Raw genomic sequence first — 16,559 nt, forward strand, 5'->3', positions numbered from 1 at the left:
CCACGCAAAACCAAGTAATTTGTCGCATACCCTCCCTTTCCAAACTCCCACGCCTGGCCTCACCGGACCCGGACGACTCTGCTCCCTGAAAGCCCCTCCCACGCCGTTCGTGACGGAAAGTTGCTCCGTAAGCCGTCTGTGTCTCTGACATCTTCGAACTTATTCTCCGTCTCTTTTTTCTTCTTCTTCTTCTCTCCTCCTTCTCTCTTCTTCTTCCCTCATTCTCCTCTCCATCTCTCCTCCATCTTATCTTCCTTCTGGGGCAGCTATCTCTTGCTGTTAACTTCCTTCCCATCTCTTCCATCCAGTCTCCCTACTCTTTCATCATGGCTGACCAGGCTGTGTAAGTTCTCCTCGTCACCTTCCCCCTCCGCACTCATCCATAACTCCCCCCGATCACAATGCACCTGCCCATTCATTCCCCATCGCAATGCCACTGGGACACGTGTGTTCCGCATCGCTGTGTATGTCTCGTTCGAGTCGCCAGAACAAAGTCTGGGTCTGTTTCGTAACGAAATGTCGCCTGGGAATTAATCCCCCACCCCGCGGTGGACGGGATTGATTCCAGCTTCGCAGAAACTACCCCTCTTCCCCCTCCTCTCTCCCTAAATCTTTTGGCATCTCCACCCACCTATTGACAGAAGAATCTGGCAACTGACTTTAGCGCCCGCTTGGCCGGCATCAATGTCGGCGCACCGGCGCGTCCTTTGCCTAGTGCTGATTTCGGCCTCATCGGTCTGGCCGTTATGGGCCAGAACCTGATCCTCAACGCTGCGGATCACGGTTTCACTGTCTGCGCGTACAACCGTACCACCTCCAAGGTTGACCGCTTCCTGGAGAACGAGGCTAAGGGTAAGAAAATACCCGCCCACTCTGACCCGCCAGATGGTCCTTGTATCCGACTCAATTCGGCTGACCCGTTATCCAGGCAAGCCCATTGTTGGTGCCCACTCCGTTGAGGAGTTCTGCTCCAAGCTCAAGCGCCCCCGTCGTATCATGCTCCTTGTCATGGCCGGCAAGCCCGTCGACACCTTCATCGAGTCTCTCCTGCCCTTCCTTGAGAAGGGTGATATCATCATCGACGGTGGTAACTCCCACTTCCCCGACAGCAACCGCCGCACCCAGGATCTCGCCCAGAAGGGCATCCGCTTCGTCGGCAGCGGTGTCTCCGGTGGTGAGGAGGGTGCCCGTTACGGTCCCTCTCTCATGCCCGGTGGTAACGAGGAGGCTTGGCCCTACATCAAGGACGTCTTCCAGAGCATCTCCGCCAAGAGCGACGGCGAGGCTTGCTGCGACTGGGTCGGTGACGAGGGTGCCGGCCACTTCGTCAAGATGGTCCACAACGGTATCGAGTACGGTGATATGCAGCTGATCTGCGAGGTAAGTCACCCGTTGATAGATCGACTCCTAGCGAAATGTGGAAGCTAACGGGGTACTCTTGATTAGGCTTATGACCTCCTCAAGCGTGGTCTCGGCTTGTCTGCTAACGAGATCGCTTCCGTCTTCGAGAAGTGGAACACCGGTGTTCTGGACTCCTTCCTGATCGAGATCACCCGTGATGTCCTCAAGTACAACGACAACGACGGTGTTCCCCTCGTTGAGAAGATCCTCGACAAGGCCGGCCAGAAGGGTACCGGCAAGTGGACCGCCATCAACGCCCTTGACCTGGGCATGCCCGTCACCCTCATCGGTGAGGCCGTGTTCTCTCGTTGCCTGAGTGCCCTCAAGGACGAGCGTATCCGCGCCAGCAGCCTTCTCAGCGGCCCTACCCCCGAGTTCACCGGTGACAAGCAGGCTTTCATCGATGACCTGGAGCAGGCTCTGTATGCTTCCAAGATCATCTCCTACGCCCAGGGCTTCATGCTCATCCAGGAGGTAAGTTTTGACCATCGTTCTTTGGAGACCGCCACAGGGGAACAAGCATTTTGACTCATGATTTCTGTAATATAGGCCGCCAAAGAGTACGGCTGGAAGCTCAACAAGCCCTCCATCGCCCTCATGTGGCGTGGTGGCTGCATCATCCGCTCCGTCTTCCTGAAGGACATCACCAACGCCTACCGCACCAACCCCGACCTTGAGAACCTGCTCTTCGACGACTTCTTCAAGGCCGCCATCAACAAGGCCCAGAGCGGCTGGAGAAACGTTGTCAGCAAGGCCGCTCTCTGGGGTATCCCCAACCCTGCCTTCAGCACCGCCCTCAGCTTCTACGACGGATACCGCACCCGGGACCTCCCCGCCAACCTGCTGCAGGCTCAGCGTGACTACTTCGGTGCTCACACCTTCCGCATCAAGCCCGAGCACGCCAACGAGAACTACCCCGAGGGCAAGGACATCCACGTTAACTGGACCGGCCGTGGTGGTGACGTGTCCGCCTCGACCTACGTGGCTTAAATAAGGAACAAAACGATGCAATGCGCTGGACGTGGAGCCTCGCCCTAAACGATGACGGTACACGCCGAGGATCGGGAGAGCTGAGTCGAGCTCTCTTGAGCACATAGAATGATGACGGAACCAAAACAAATATCAAAATGATATGGGATAATCCAATGTATTTAGATGACGGGTTTGCCTTTCTATTATTAGTTATGCTGAAACGTATGAAATGAATGTGTTTTAGTTGTTCAATTCATGTTAATAGTTAGTGGGAGGATGGCTGTAGCCTTGTACGGAGTACTGCGTAGGAAATAATAAACAGGAAGAGAGTTCCCGGCAACTCCGTCACAGTCGACACCTGGAGGGTCAGGCCGCAACGCTGTGTGGCGCTAAACCTGATCAGGCGGCGGGCAGATCCACGCCGCGACGACCTCCTCCATCGCTCGCTCTTGCTGGCATCCTCAGTCGGACCATCGCCCACCCCTTTTACCTCCTCCAGATCCATGCCAGCCGCCCGAGTTGAATCTCCCGCGTCTGCTTGGCTGTTTCTGATTTGACGGGATTTCTTTTGTCTTTTTTCGGTTTCGTTTGGCTCGTCTTTTTGGGTTGTCATTTCCGTCGCTCCTTTAGCTCCGGTTCCCGCTACGTCCCACTTTGCCTGACTGGGCTCGAACCTCCCATCTCTATTCCAAACGATAGCGGCTCCCGCGAAACCTGGAATCGCATAACTTGCATCCTGAGTGACGGATTGGCTTCGTTAGGCATATTGAGGATTACTTGCTTGCGAACACAGGACATCCAGAGCGTCCTCTTTGAACGCTCCTCACAGCGTCTCCGGTGACTGCTCACGTGGAATCCAGGTCTTGCCTTGCTTGGTTCGCACGGCGGAATCGATAATTACTCTCTTCCGAGGGGTAATTTTATGGCAGACAGCAAGCGACACAGCGTAGGAGTAAGAGCGTCGTCACAAGGAACTTCAGGTGCTGCAGGTCAGGGAATGGCTGGAACCATGGTGCCTTTGGAGGCTGCATTGAGCGGTGCAATTGGCGCACGGTAAGTCGCCGCGATCTTTCTCGACTCCTGCAATGCTACGAGGTGTCTTCTCTCAAAGGAAATTGTAGAGCCTCTATGTCTGCGAAGAAATTGTTTGCCATTCAGGGATGCTAACCTTCTCTCTTCCGTGTCCGCCCAAAGTGTTCGCATCAGCACCGCCGCACCCACCCCCTCTACGATCGAAGGAACCCTCTTCACGGCCTGTCCTATCACCAACCTGGTTGCCATCAACACTGCCGACGGTAAGCAAACGCAGGGCGGCGATTACCACATCATTCCCGTGTCGCGTATACAATCCTTCCAGCTTCTTTCCCTCGCTCCGTCGTCCGCCTCTTCCGATGGACCGTCCTTCTCCGACGCCGTGCCCTCGGTCCATGCGCTTGATATCCGCGCCCTGAAGGCTCGAGAGGCTACTGCTGTCAGCAAGTTACAGGAGAACGAGGCGCGCCGTGGTAAGGGCGTCACACGCGAAGCCCAGGACCTATTCGATGCATTCAGTCGTACAATGCCGGCCCGGTGGGACGGTCCTAATATCATCGTAGCGGATGCCGTTGCCATTGCTCCCCCATACCGCGTTGATGACTGTCGACCGCTGGTGGCGGGTGACACGGCTGCTCTTGCTCGAGTGCGCAAGGTGGTACGTAAAGAATTCCTGGCTCCCTGTTATCTGTTTTGTTTAGCAGATCCCGGTTCAAAATATTAGACAAGAACTAATCATCCGGTTTCAATAGCTTGAGATGGAACGCAAGAAGATCGAATTACGGACTGCCAGCGCCACGATCGGTGGCACCAATACCTTCTCACGAAACTCTACTGCCGGCAACGCCAACCCAGCCTCAGGACCCGGTGCTACTGGACAAAGGAAGGGCGGTTGAGCTGAGCTCTTTTACCAAACCTCTTTGCCGCACGAAGCGCGAAACGGCTCTTGTCGGGTGGGGTGAAAACCATCGATTAGCGTCGGGCTAAGGGGGGGGGAAAGGGGGAGATATGAAAATCAGAAAAAGAGCGCCTCCCTTGGTTTGAGTATCAATTATATTGAACCAGCATCAATGCGGCTAGGGCTGATGAAAAAGGGGAAGGGTAAAACTAAAACCACAAGGCAGTAGCAGCACGCAATATAATGTAAGCGGGGATGTGTGATGTGATAGATGCAAGCATGATATGAATCGGGGATACCTTTTCTTTGACATATTTTATCTTCTTTCTCTTCTGCTTTTCTATATGTCCTTTGGCTGGGGAAAATCAAGCGACAGGCCATGATGCAGGAGTTGGTGGTATGAGTGCTGGATACATGGGTCTCACTGTATATTTACTGAGCATTTCACCTCATCCTAAAGGGGGGAGCAAGGCGAGCAAGACATGGATGGATTGGAATGAAAACCTTGTCCGTCCGTGAAATTTTACCCCTGAGGAGTCAAACTATCATGGTCATTGCAGACTCATTTCTTTAGAGGCACCTCCTCAAGTCTATCTACAATCCCCTATCCAGATCATCAACACACGCAAAGTACCTAGCGTTTCAGAACGCACTGGCCTGCGTCCAAACATATACATCGACATGACTCGCCCGAAACCCCCAATCACGCGAGTCTCATACCTGCACTCGTTCCTTTGAGACTTTCCGGGGGGCAAATGTCTTGCTAGAAGATCCTGGTCATGAACGAGTTCTTCACCTCTAGCTGACGGGGAGGCTGTGTTCTCCGTAGTGTCTGCTTGACAAAATTAGACAGTATGTGGTCCCTTATCTATTAGGTATGTACATAGCTAGCCTTTCAGCCCCCAAGGTCTGTCCCTCCATGCTCATCCAGTGAAAGGTTTCACGGGCTCTCAGCCTTTCAGCGGGAAGACGCCATGTATGACAGATGTAACCAGGCGCCCTGGCCAGGCGACAAACCCTTGTTCGTTACAGGTTGATCTTTTTGAAAGGAGGTATAATTGTATGTAGGTACGTGCGGTGAAGAGTACATCCACCTAAGGCTCGTTTTGATCTATAACCTGGATCATATCATATTATTTATCGTCTTCTAGTTATCCAGGAGGATTTTCCAGCCTGATGAGTCTCTAATCCCCTGCGTGCAACCCACTGACCATCAAAGCAATAGTTATATTGTCTCATGTTATACATCATATGCGCCAGGGCCGTTGTATGGGCCCTTCCTTCGATTCGACCGAGTGTATACCGCTACTTCGGTGCGTGCCGAGGGACCACCAAAGATCAGACCCCGACTGAGTTTAGAGTCCTAATGTGTCGCCGAATACGAGCACCACAAATTCAGAAAAGGAGGGGGAGGCACCCATCAGCCTAGCCATCGTTCGATGAAAAGGCTAGCCCCTTTCTTGAGCACTGTACACATGACGGCAGGCAGCATCGTTCGTCAAAGCACGTCGGGACCCGATGCACGGCATGTTAGGTAACGAAGTACGGAGGAAGTAAACTGTGGCATTCAGCAAACCAGGGCTGCAGGTACAGTCCGGCAAAGGGTGGCATGCGATATGCTAATTCATAAAGGCCGGGTCCACTCGCCAAGAAGTCGGTGTGAGAAACGAAATGGATTCGAAGGGCCCTTTGGAGGGACTCAGCCCCTCGGTCTTGGAACCACCGTCGATGGGGGCGTTTCGGTTGACCCGGGCTAGTCAGGTAGTTATCGGAGTACTTACCCGACCGGAAAGCACGAGGGCCTGGAAAATCGAAAAGGGTCTTTTGTCGCTTCCTCTCTCTTGAGCCTGGATTCTGGAGTCTGGAAAACGACGGTGACTCGTTCAGATCTCACGGGTCGGGGGAACAGAGACAAAGACATTTGTCTAGCCATCCGGGGGATAAGCGTGGAAAGTACCAAGGGACGGAGGACGCCCAAAACCAACCAGCATTCGACCCCGGATCGTCCGGAAGGGGGCGCAGAGAGTTAGCAGGTAGCTAACTGAGCAGCTAAGACGGCTAAGTCCAACTAACTCGACTAGTTTTCTGATGAATTTTCGGTGATTTTTAATTCATCGGTAGGGTCGAGTCCCCGCCTGGGAAGATCCTGACTAGATTCGAGACTATCGAGTTAGACTGACTTTTCGGAGTAGGGAGAGACAAAGTGACGAGACTTGACGGGAAAGCTTCTGCCTGCATCATCATTTGCTAATTGTTGATGGCTTGATGGCTTTCGGCTCTGGGGATTCCTAGTAGTCTGGGAAATCCTGCGATGAATCATAGCGTGGGAGATCGGGAGAGGGTCTCGTATTCTCTCGTTGACTTATGTCACTTGGTTTCCAAAGCAGGTCAGCCTGATCATTGTTGATTATTCATACCTCATAAAATCATGAATTAACTTAACTTTCCCCAGTGGATGTTACGGAGTAGTCATAGTTTTGTTAGTCCTGTTCAGGCACAAAAGATCAGGAAAAGTTCTGGCGAGGGTCAGGAGACGATCCCTCGGGTCTAGTTCAAGTCCCTTTTCCATCATTCTTCTTTCCCTTCTGTCTACTCTTTCTACTCTTCTTTTTTTCTCTCCTTCTCCCTCTCTCTGGGCATCCTCGCTCCTTGTACTTACTTTACTTTACTTTCTTATTTCCAGTTGATCCTTCCCTGTACTCTCCGCCGCCGCCTCCTCCCTTTCGCATTTGACTGCACGGGAATTCCAGCTCATGCGGCGTCTATCGGTCGCCCTTGCATGACTTCTTTCCCCCAGGCTCCATTCTTGCTCCTTTCGTCCTGGATTCTTTCCTTTCCTTTCCTTTTCGACTCTCCTGTGTCCTTTGATTTGTCCGGTTTCCTCTCCATTCCACGTCCTTTGACATCATTCGACTGGCCCTCACCGGTTGTCTTCGCTCCTTTCGGCTTGTCGCCCCTCTGCCTGCCTGGCCTGGTTCCATCTTCGCCCTTCTCGACTGTGAAGTTGGATTCAATCGCTGGCTCACGGGGATTTAACTATTCCCAACCGATTCTTTTTTACTCCCTATCACCGATGGAGTCCCTTTCATTCTAATCCAATACCCCCCAGATTCTTTATCCTCTTTTCTTTTGATTAGTCCCTTCTCATCCTTTTGTGTTTTATTTCCCCTTCCTCGAAAATCCCATTCCACGTTCCAGGATGGCCCCTCCGTCGGGAAATCACCATCGACGGCGGAGCTCCGTGCTGACGGGCGCTGGACCGTCACAACCGCCCGCGACCGACCAAAGGGATGAGCATTCCCGGACCCCCACCGCCGATAGCGCTGGTTATAATAAACGGGAGGACCTAAAGCCTGGAGGTGCCGAGGACCTCGATGCTTCCGACCTTTCGTCCATTGCAGAGAGCGTCGAGATGGACTTCATGAGCTCTGACGATGACCTTCACGATGACGAGGAGACCGGTCTCACGGCCAAGCAGAAGCGCCAACGCCGTCGGAGAAGAAAGCAACGCCGACAATTGGATGCTCGCATCGCCGATGTCAAAGCCTCCCAGTATAACTTTTTGAAGCCGTTGATTGGGGACAACGAGGTGACCCAGAAGCTGTTGGTCAACGCTGGCTTGATTCTGCTGTGGTATTTCTTTTCGCTGGCGATCTCAATTGTGAGTTTCTTCCCTCTTGGTGAACACGAAATGGAATTCTGGATTCTGACTAACTGGGATGGCTGAAATAGTACAATAAATGGATGTTTTCCGAAGATGAAGTCGTGTTTCCCTTCCCGTTGTTCACCACCAGCTTGCACATGCTCGTCCAGTTTACGCTCTCCTCTATACTTCTCTACCTGATTCCTTCGCTGCGTCCGCAAGCCGCCGCTCCGCAGACGCCGTCCGGCTCCCCCGTCAGTCAGCCTGATGAAGCAGAGTCCAAACCTCCGCTGTTTACCAAGCTCTTCTACCTCACACGCCTGGTTCCCTGCGGCACGGCGACCTCTCTTGATATCGGATTGGGCAACATGTCGTTGAAGTTCATCTCCTTGACCTTTCTCACCATGTGTAAATCTTCCGCCCTAGCCTTTGTGCTTATCTTCGCCTTCCTTTTCCGCCTCGAGACTCCATCCGTGAAATTGATCATTATCATCGCGACGATGACCCTAGGTGTGGTGATGATGGTTGCTGGCGAGACAGCATTCAACATGGTTGGCTTCCTGCTGGTCATTGCTTCAGCCTTCTTCTCGGGTTTCCGATGGGGCCTCACCCAGATTCTTCTCTTGCGCCACCCGGCCACCGCCAACCCCTTCTCGACACTCTTTTTCTTGACTCCCATCATGTTTATCTCGCTGATCCTCATCGCTCTAACCGTGGAGGGTCCGACCAATATTGTGACGGGCTTCGTGGCTCTCGCCGATGTCCACGGACCCTTGGTGGGCATGCTGCTTCTGATTTTCCCCGGAATGCTGGCGTTTTGCATGATTGCTTCGGAATTTGCCCTTCTGAAGCGCTCATCCGTGGTCACCTTGAGCATCTGCGGTATCTTCAAGGAAGTGATCACGATCAGTGCGGCGGGTGTAGTCTTCCACGACAAGCTCACCCTCATCAACATTTCGGGCCTGGTGATCACGATCCTCAGCATCGGCTCCTACAATTACATGAAGATCTCTAAGATGCGAGCCGAAGCGCGAAGCCCTTCGTGGGAACGTAGCCCGGACTCCGACCCCGAGACGGAACATCTGGTTCCTTCGAGAGACCATGGGTACCACGAGGTCGCCGACCAGGAAACCAGCATGCTTCAATCTTCACCGTCTCTGCATGTCGATGATAACGTGAACATCACCCCTACAGATGATCTAACGAGCGATCGGCGGTCCTTCCGGGTCCGAGCCAGCGGCTCCAACAATATGCACGGACTCAGCATTAACACGACGAATCTTAGTGCCGGTGATCGGCCGTTCTCTCCCCGAGTGTCTGGTCCATCGCCCCTGCGCTCTGCACCCCCTGTGATTTTCTCCGCAGAATCCGAACTTCCGGGGCGACACCTGCAGGCTTCTCCGGATAGACTCTCTGATAGCGGAAGGCATTAGGCGGGATTACCATGCTTTCTTTCCCCTCCACACTCTCACTTTTCTAGAACCACTGGCATGGTTCATTCTGGCCTCTGTTGATGCCTGGTTGCCTCACCCCTTTCCCTCTCTCTGAACGGAGTGCCTTTTCGGGGCGTTACAGTACGGCTACTCGTGCCCTACACAAATACCCCCCTATATTGCAAAAAGTCACCTTCAACGCTCCAGAGGAAGACAGATTTTAAGCGCAGAAGAAGCCCCGCACATATGGACCGAAGTCTCATATAGAAAGATTTATCAGAGCAATATCCTGGTTTGCCATCTGCATCATCATCTACCGCAGGTGGCGGTGTTGCATCTTTCAGCGTCTGGCTTGAATTATATTTGTTTGAATGTCTTACATACAAAATACCCATTTGGATTACAGTTCACAATCATTTCACTCAACACTCTTTGGTTTATAGCGATGATGTATATTCCCCGTTAGTGTTTGCAGGATGCATGCATAAGAATTGCTCAAGGAGCTTACCTTACGGTCCTACATGATTCTTTATCCGAGATAAGCAGTGCATACATAATTGTAACAATATTCCGCGACTTCATGGCGAGGCTGTACACCTATGATATGGCTGGCAATCTTCCTCGCTGCGGGCAGTCAGACCGTCGAGGATCTGCGGGATTTCAGTGTGCACATATGCATAAGAAGGATTAAAGTAGTATGCCAATCTGCAAGGGGATCGAACGCGTAATCCTTTTGCTTAATTATCCTTATCAATCCCCAAAGTAAATAGTTACTCATAACACTCTATGCTACACCGACACGATGGGTTGATCATTCCTCAGAATGACTCTGGCACCCTTCATCCTCGCTTTCCTCTTCCTGCTTTTTCCCCTTTCCCTTCTTTCCCTTCGACCCACCCATCATATCCATCAACGAACGCTGTCCCGCCTTCACCTGCTTCTTCTTCTCCGTCTCCATCTTCCGATCATACTGCTCTTGCTGCTTCTCGCGCATCTCCCTTCCCTCCTCAGGCAACCTTTTCTCCAGAGCCTTGAACTCCTCCCCCTCCGGATCCATCCCGATCAACGACTCCAGCAGCGCGATCTCATCAGCCCACACCTTCGGATCCGCCACCGTGCTCGCCTTCTTAGCCCCCGCTTTCGCGGAAGGATCGGGCCGATCAATCGGCGTCTCCAGCACCATAGGCAGATTCTCAAACCGTGCCTCATTCATGACGTTATGGAACGCGCGGAGACCCAGGAACCCTGTGCCGATGTTCGCGTGCAGGTCCCGCTTACTGCCCCGGGGAGCCTTAGAGTCGTTGAGATGCAAGGCGCGAAGGTGATGCAGGCCAATCAGGGAATCGAATTCCGAGAGGAAGGACTTGAACCCCGATGGGGAGGAGAGGTCGTAGCCCGCTGCGAAGCTGTGGCATGTGTCGATGCAGATGCCAATTCGGGGGTGTAGATCGGAAGGGATCAGGGCGAGGAGGTCGCGGAATTCGGAAAGGTTGCCGCCGATCGTAGACCCGTGGCCGCACATCGTTTCGAGGACCGGGATCACGCTCGTCGTGGCAGTTAGGGCGGCAGTGAGCGCTTTGGCGAGTCGGGTGAGTGCGGAACTTTGTGTGGTTTGGTTGGCGCTACCGGGGCTGTGATGGTGTTAGTTGGGCCATCTAGAGGGGAGGAGGGTTTAGAAGGGGATGGGGGGAGGCGTGGATGTACTGGAAGTTGTAGAGTTTGATGCCGAGGGCTTCGCATCGTCGGAGGTCGTCGAGGAATGAGTCGTAGGCTTGCTTGGCTTTGGCTTTGTCTTCTTGGGCTAGGTTCACGAGATAGGAGCCATGAGGAAGGACGTGCCTAGTGGAAGGTTAGCGGAGGGACAGGATCAAGGTGTGTAGCGGTTTTACTTACTGCGCTGCGTCGTAGTTGTGCTCTGCGCAGAGCTTGCGGAACTGATCGCGATCGTCATCTTTGAGCGGCGGGTTGTCCCATTTCCTTTGGGATTTCAAGAAAAGCGCAAAGGCATTGCCACTGGGATGGAAATGCACGGATAAGCTTGAGGACGGTTGACCCTAGGGAGCGATCCTTACCCGATATGCGCACTGTTGTTGATAGAGTTAAACACCCCTGCAATATATTAGAACACGTGAAATCTTGCTCTTGCCCTTAGGATTAAAAAGAATCATGAGAATCGACAAACCTTTCGCTGCACTAACATGCGCCCCGACAAACATGCGCAGGCCCGGGGTTCTCGCTCTCAGAGGCATCATCTCGGCCTCCTTCTCCTGTTTCGTCTTTCGCTTCTTCGTGGTGCTTTTTCCAGCCTCCGCGGGCTTATCATTCGCCTCTTCGACCACTGCGGCCTTAGTCTCTTCTTCTACCTCTTCCTTGACGGTTCCGTTTGCTTTCGCGGACCCCGCGGACACGGCTTTAAGCTCGTCCGTTGACTTGAATCGTTTCGATCTTCTGGCTGGAGAGCTTAGCTCCGCGCTTTCATTTGTCTTGCGTTTGTTTGCCGGACTGGTTGGTTCAGTTGCGCGTGGCGCTCCACCGGATGCCTTGCGCGTTGTGCGAGGAGGCATAGGATTGTTTTGTACTTTGATTTGAAAAAGGTTTTAGGTTTAGAGTATATGCAGAGCTACCTGAGTGAGCCGAGTATGTAGATATAGTTGCGCACTCGAGTTCTCAGCGTTAATGATGATTACTTGTCCGTTGAAGGCGCTAGTAACTTGATGCTGGAGACGTTGTATCTTGGTATCTTGATATCGGGGTTGAATAATCGGACTGGGTGGTATAGTCGAGTTCAATCCAGGGTGTCAGATGCAATGACTATTGCGCTTTGTCGGTTCTGATCAAAGGGTTTTCAATAATCCAGCGGTTGAGATATACATCTTCAGAGCGCAAGAAATGCCGAACGTCACTGGACGAGGATCCCGATCGGGACTAGCTTTCACGTGACGCATCACCTGGGCAACGAAGGGCGCTTGTTTATCGATAAACTCGAAAAAACGAACCTCCACCTTCGCCAATCTCCCTCAGCCCTTACACAATACGACTGCCCCTCGACTTCGACGCCCGCCAGATTTGAACTGTCTCAGCCCAACGCTGACAGGACTCGACCACCACCACTAACCACCACGGATCATCTTGTTTATTCGGACTCAACAAGTCCCCGTTTGTCGCCGCTATGGCGGCTAACGACGACCTTATCGACTTTGATATCATCGAGACGCAGAAGGAAAACATTCAGTCGCTACCAGGCGGCCGATCCGCGAGAGAGCTAGCTCGCATCTTTTCGCCGCGCGAGACCGACAGCAAGCACGCCGTGCCGTCGCCAAATGACACGCGGACGCTGAACGACGCTATCCGACAGGAGTACGAGGCCGAGCTGGACACGATCGGGGAGTCGGACGACCCGCTAGACATCTACGATCGCTACGTGAAATGGACCCTGAACGCATACCCGTCCGCCCAAGCAACCGCCGAATCCGGTCTGCTTCCGCTATTGGAGCGCGCCGTCAAATCCTTCCTGTCGTCGAACCACTACAAGAACGACCCGCGCTACCTGCGCCTTTGGGTTCACTATATTCGGCTCTTTTCGGACTCGCCGCGCGAGACCTTCGCGTTCCTGGCGCGCCATCACATCGGAGAAGGCCTGGCGCTCTTCTATGAGGAATTCGCCGCTTGGCTGGAGGGCGCGGGGCGATGGACGCAGGCGGACGAAGTGTACCGCCTAGGTGTGGACCGAGAGGCGCGGCCGGTCGAACGCCTAGTCCGCAAATACGGCGAATTCCAGCAACGCTACGAGCAGAAATCTCACGATAACGGCCCCTCCTCCCCTGCACTGCCGGCGGTGCGCCCGGCATTGGCTGCCAAGACGGACCCCTTTTCGGCGGCAATGCCAGCGACGAGTGACCCGCAAGCGCAGCAGCCATCCCCCGCTGCAGCGGCCCCCGCGAAGACGAAGTCCGGCAAGGCCAAGATGGCCATATTTTCCGATACTGGCTCTTCGGCGAGTCAGCCTGCAGTGTCCGCGCCGACCAAGGGCTGGGAGAGCATTGGATCAATGGGCGAGCGGCGGAAGGAGAACAAGGTAGAGGCGAAGCCGTGGGCTGGGGAGACCCTCAAGGCTGGAAAGAAGGCTGCGCCAGCGCAGAAGATGGCGATATTCAGGGATGAGGTAAGTCAAACACGGGCATTATACCTGCTGTCTTCCCCTTTTTCTGAATTCCTTATATTTACGATCACAGGACTAATTGGTGACATGAACCCCTTTTTGGTTACGATTTTATGTATTCAGTCAAACTCAAATTTACAAAACAAAGAACCCGTGCAATCAAAGCATGTTCCAGAGCACCGTGTAAGGGAGGCCATAAACCCACGTACAGGGCGACGGGAGCGCGTCTTTGTCAACCTAGATGCCGTGTACCCCGACTATCACAACGCCAATGTCGAGGTTAGTTTTGAAGAGCTGCGGGCCATGAAACGGGGCTGGCTGGATAAGAACTGGCGCGCGCACAAAGAGCCCCTGAAGCAGATCTCTGGCAACGAGAACATGATTGAGCAAGAAAGAGACTTGCCTGAAGAGTTTAACCGTAAATTGACAGTTAAAGATTCGGAGTCGGCCTCTCAGCAACAGGCTGCCGACATCGATGGCAAATCTAGCAAGTCGCGGAAATTGAAAGTCCGCGAGGTTAAAGGGGAAACACAAACAGGTGAGCAACAATCGCACAGCCCTTTATTGATTTTTGTCTTTTGTTCCCTTTGTGTTTCATCATCAGAGAATCATGCATTGTCCTGGGCCTTCCCTTCTGTGGCTGCCTATAAACATACATGCATTCACTTCCAGGGGTTTCTTTTTTCACTTGAAACTAATCAGTGCACAGTCAAAATGAAATTTGATTCGCCCACTGGCGGCAAGATTCGACGCAAGAGTACACACGAACCAACTATGACTATGCACACTCGGGCCGCCACAGATGAGATCTATAGTATATTCAATCAGCCGCTCAAGGCGGAGACAGAAGTAGCAGAAAGCAGTGATTTTGAGGATGACGACTATACAAGTGCCGGTGAAAGTACGGTGACGGGACGAATCTCAGCTGCTTCCAGTGATTTCGGCGACGACACGTTTCATAGATCCTTTGATGGGGACGGCTTTGATGACAACACAAGAGCTGAGAGTGTTGTAGATGGTGAATTGACTCAGTTCTCTCCTACAAAGGACATTCACGACTTGGATCCCGTCGATTCGAAAACGGCCACTTCCACTCATTCACCAACGCCATACGAGTCGCACGAGGGACAAGACGGTGAGGTATACTCTGATGACGAGACAAGCGACGGGCGATTCGTTCCCCAAATGCCCGATGACTACAATCCACCCTACGGTACATATCGAGATCCTGCCATAATGGCACAGAATCGCCTGCCCTTCATGACGCCCATTGTGGAGCAGACCGAGCATTCATTCGCCTCGATGACAGCAGCCAGAAACCAACTCTACAATGCGAAGACGCCGTCGAAACCCACGCATCCCGTCGACAAGACACCTCACATGCCCCAGATTGACCTCCTGGCCACTCCCTTGGTCGCCGAGACGCCGTACCTCGAGAGCCTGCCCGAAGACGTGACCTTGAGTCCAACGGCTCTCAAAAAGACACAATTCGGTCTCAAGCTTTCCTTTCGATTGAGCGACAAAAGCCAGCAGTCTCCGGTCATCCCAGATGCGCAGTGCAACCCCACCAACAAAAACATCCGTGACATTATTCTCAACCATTCGATGAATCCGGTTTCGACTGTCTTTGCCGGTTTCCATCACTTCCCCGATATGGAGACTCACTATGCTTCCGACATTCAAAAGTTAATGAAGACACACGTCAAGCGTCCTCGGAGCGGTGACGAAGCGTCCTTCGACGTGCCCATTCTCGAATTTCCCGAGGCCGGCAGGAGCTACATCATTAGGCGAGAACTTGGTGCTGGCGCCTATGCCCCAGTATACTTTGCCGAGAGCGTTGACAATCTGTCCTCCGATTCGGAGAGCGAGTCCATGGATGACGATGCGGCAGATTCCCGCACTTCAAACGCGATCAAACGAAACACATCGCGCTATGGCTTCGAGGCAATTAAACTGGAAGTCGGGCCTCCAAATCCTTGGGAGTTCTACATGATTCGATGCGCACACGAGCGACTGAACCAGAAAATCGAGCTGTCTCGGGCTGCTGAAAGTATCATCCGTGCTCACGAGCTTCACGTCTTCAAGGGAGAGAGTATCCTGGTCGAAGATTACCGCTGTCAGGGAACCTTGCTGGATCTTGTCAATCTCGTTCGCAACGAGCCTCTCACGGCCAACACAACCGCCGATGGCGGTCTCGACGAAGCCCTTGCCATGTTCTTCACAGTCGAACTGTTCCGCACCGTGGAGTCCCTTCATGCCTGTGGTATTTTGCATGGAGACATCAAGGCCGATAACTGTCTGGTCCGACTCGAGGATAAACCAACCGCGCCAGATGCCTCGCTTATTGACCTTGGTGGTGGCGAGGACTACTCCGATCCGCGCGAAGTGCACTACTCCCCTCGAGGCCTGTACGGCTGGCGGAACAAGGGCCTTTCCCTGATTGACTTCGGCCGTGGAATCGACATGCGCGCCTTCCAGCCTTCCGTCCAGTTCATCGCCGAATGGGAAACCGGCAAGCACGAATGTAACGAAATCCGCGAGGGCCGACCCTGGACTCACCAGATCGATCTCTACGGCGTCGCCGGCACCGTCCACGTCATGCTCTTTGGGAAATACCTCGAGTCGACTCCCGGTCGAAAGAGCGAGGGTGCCGCCCCGTCCCCCAGCCGCGACGGCACTGCCCCTTCTGCTGGTAGCCCCCGAACCTACCGGATTCGCGAGTCCCTCAAGCGATACTGGGAGCGAGAGATCTGGAGCGACGTCTTCGATCTCCTTCTTAACCCTGGCTCTGAGCGTTGGACTCAGTTGGAAGCCAGCAGCGATCCCGTCAATGCTCCTATCTCGGACGAGAACGCTCATCCCCACGCTCCCATCCTGCCAGTCCTCAACTCCATGCGCCATCTCCGCGAAAGAATGGAAGCGTGGCTCCTCGTCAACGCAGAGAAGAAGAGTCTTGGTTTGCAGATCCGGAAGTTGGAGGCTATTTTCTCGGAGAGGAAGAAGAGGATGGAGAAGTCTTAG

The 16,559-nt window shown here is 53.4% G+C and overlaps 4 protein-coding genes across 4 annotated transcripts; 3 read left to right on the forward strand and 1 right to left on the reverse strand.

Moving 5' to 3' along the window:
- Positions 1 to 326: 326 nt before the first annotated feature.
- KD926_003945 (uncharacterized protein) lies at positions 327 to 4,301 on the forward strand (the record flags this gene model as incomplete). Its single annotated transcript, XM_053097343.1, has 9 exons — positions 327 to 343; positions 665 to 852; positions 929 to 1,380; positions 1,447 to 1,875; positions 1,951 to 2,359; positions 2,777 to 2,905; positions 3,234 to 3,426; positions 3,532 to 4,063; positions 4,158 to 4,301. 9 exons carry the CDS (start codon positions 327 to 329, stop codon positions 4,299 to 4,301), a joined length of 2,493 nt encoding a protein of 830 aa, XP_052961088.1.
- A 3,201-nt stretch (positions 4,302 to 7,502) lies between these two features.
- KD926_003946 (putative nucleotide-sugar transporter) lies at positions 7,503 to 9,379 on the forward strand (the record flags this gene model as incomplete). Its single annotated transcript, XM_053097452.1, has 2 exons — positions 7,503 to 7,964; positions 8,036 to 9,379. 2 exons carry the CDS (start codon positions 7,503 to 7,505, stop codon positions 9,377 to 9,379), a joined length of 1,806 nt encoding a protein of 601 aa, XP_052961089.1.
- Positions 9,380 to 10,190: 811 nt separating this feature from the next.
- On the reverse strand, positions 10,191 to 11,943 carry KD926_003947 (DNA-(apurinic or apyrimidinic site) lyase APN1; the record flags this gene model as incomplete). Its single annotated transcript, XM_053097563.1, has 5 exons — positions 10,191 to 11,010; positions 11,084 to 11,218; positions 11,273 to 11,392; positions 11,452 to 11,488; positions 11,562 to 11,943. The coding sequence occupies 5 exons, from the start codon at positions 11,941 to 11,943 to the stop codon at positions 10,191 to 10,193; spliced, it is 1,494 nt and encodes a 497-aa protein (XP_052961090.1).
- Positions 11,944 to 12,548: 605 nt separating this feature from the next.
- On the forward strand, positions 12,549 to 16,559 carry KD926_003948 (putative checkpoint protein kinase (SldA); the record flags this gene model as incomplete). The annotated part of the gene is made up of 3 exons (XM_053097674.1): positions 12,549 to 13,541; positions 13,704 to 14,076; positions 14,248 to 16,559. The coding sequence occupies 3 exons, from the start codon at positions 12,549 to 12,551 to the stop codon at positions 16,557 to 16,559; spliced, it is 3,678 nt and encodes a 1,225-aa protein (XP_052961091.1).

Source organism: Aspergillus affinis (assembly GCF_023601865.1).
Source record: "Aspergillus affinis strain CMG 70 chromosome Unknown NODE_1_length_919884_cov_86_970707, whole genome shotgun sequence".
Classification (NCBI taxonomy): domain Eukaryota; kingdom Fungi; phylum Ascomycota; class Eurotiomycetes; order Eurotiales; family Aspergillaceae; genus Aspergillus; species Aspergillus affinis.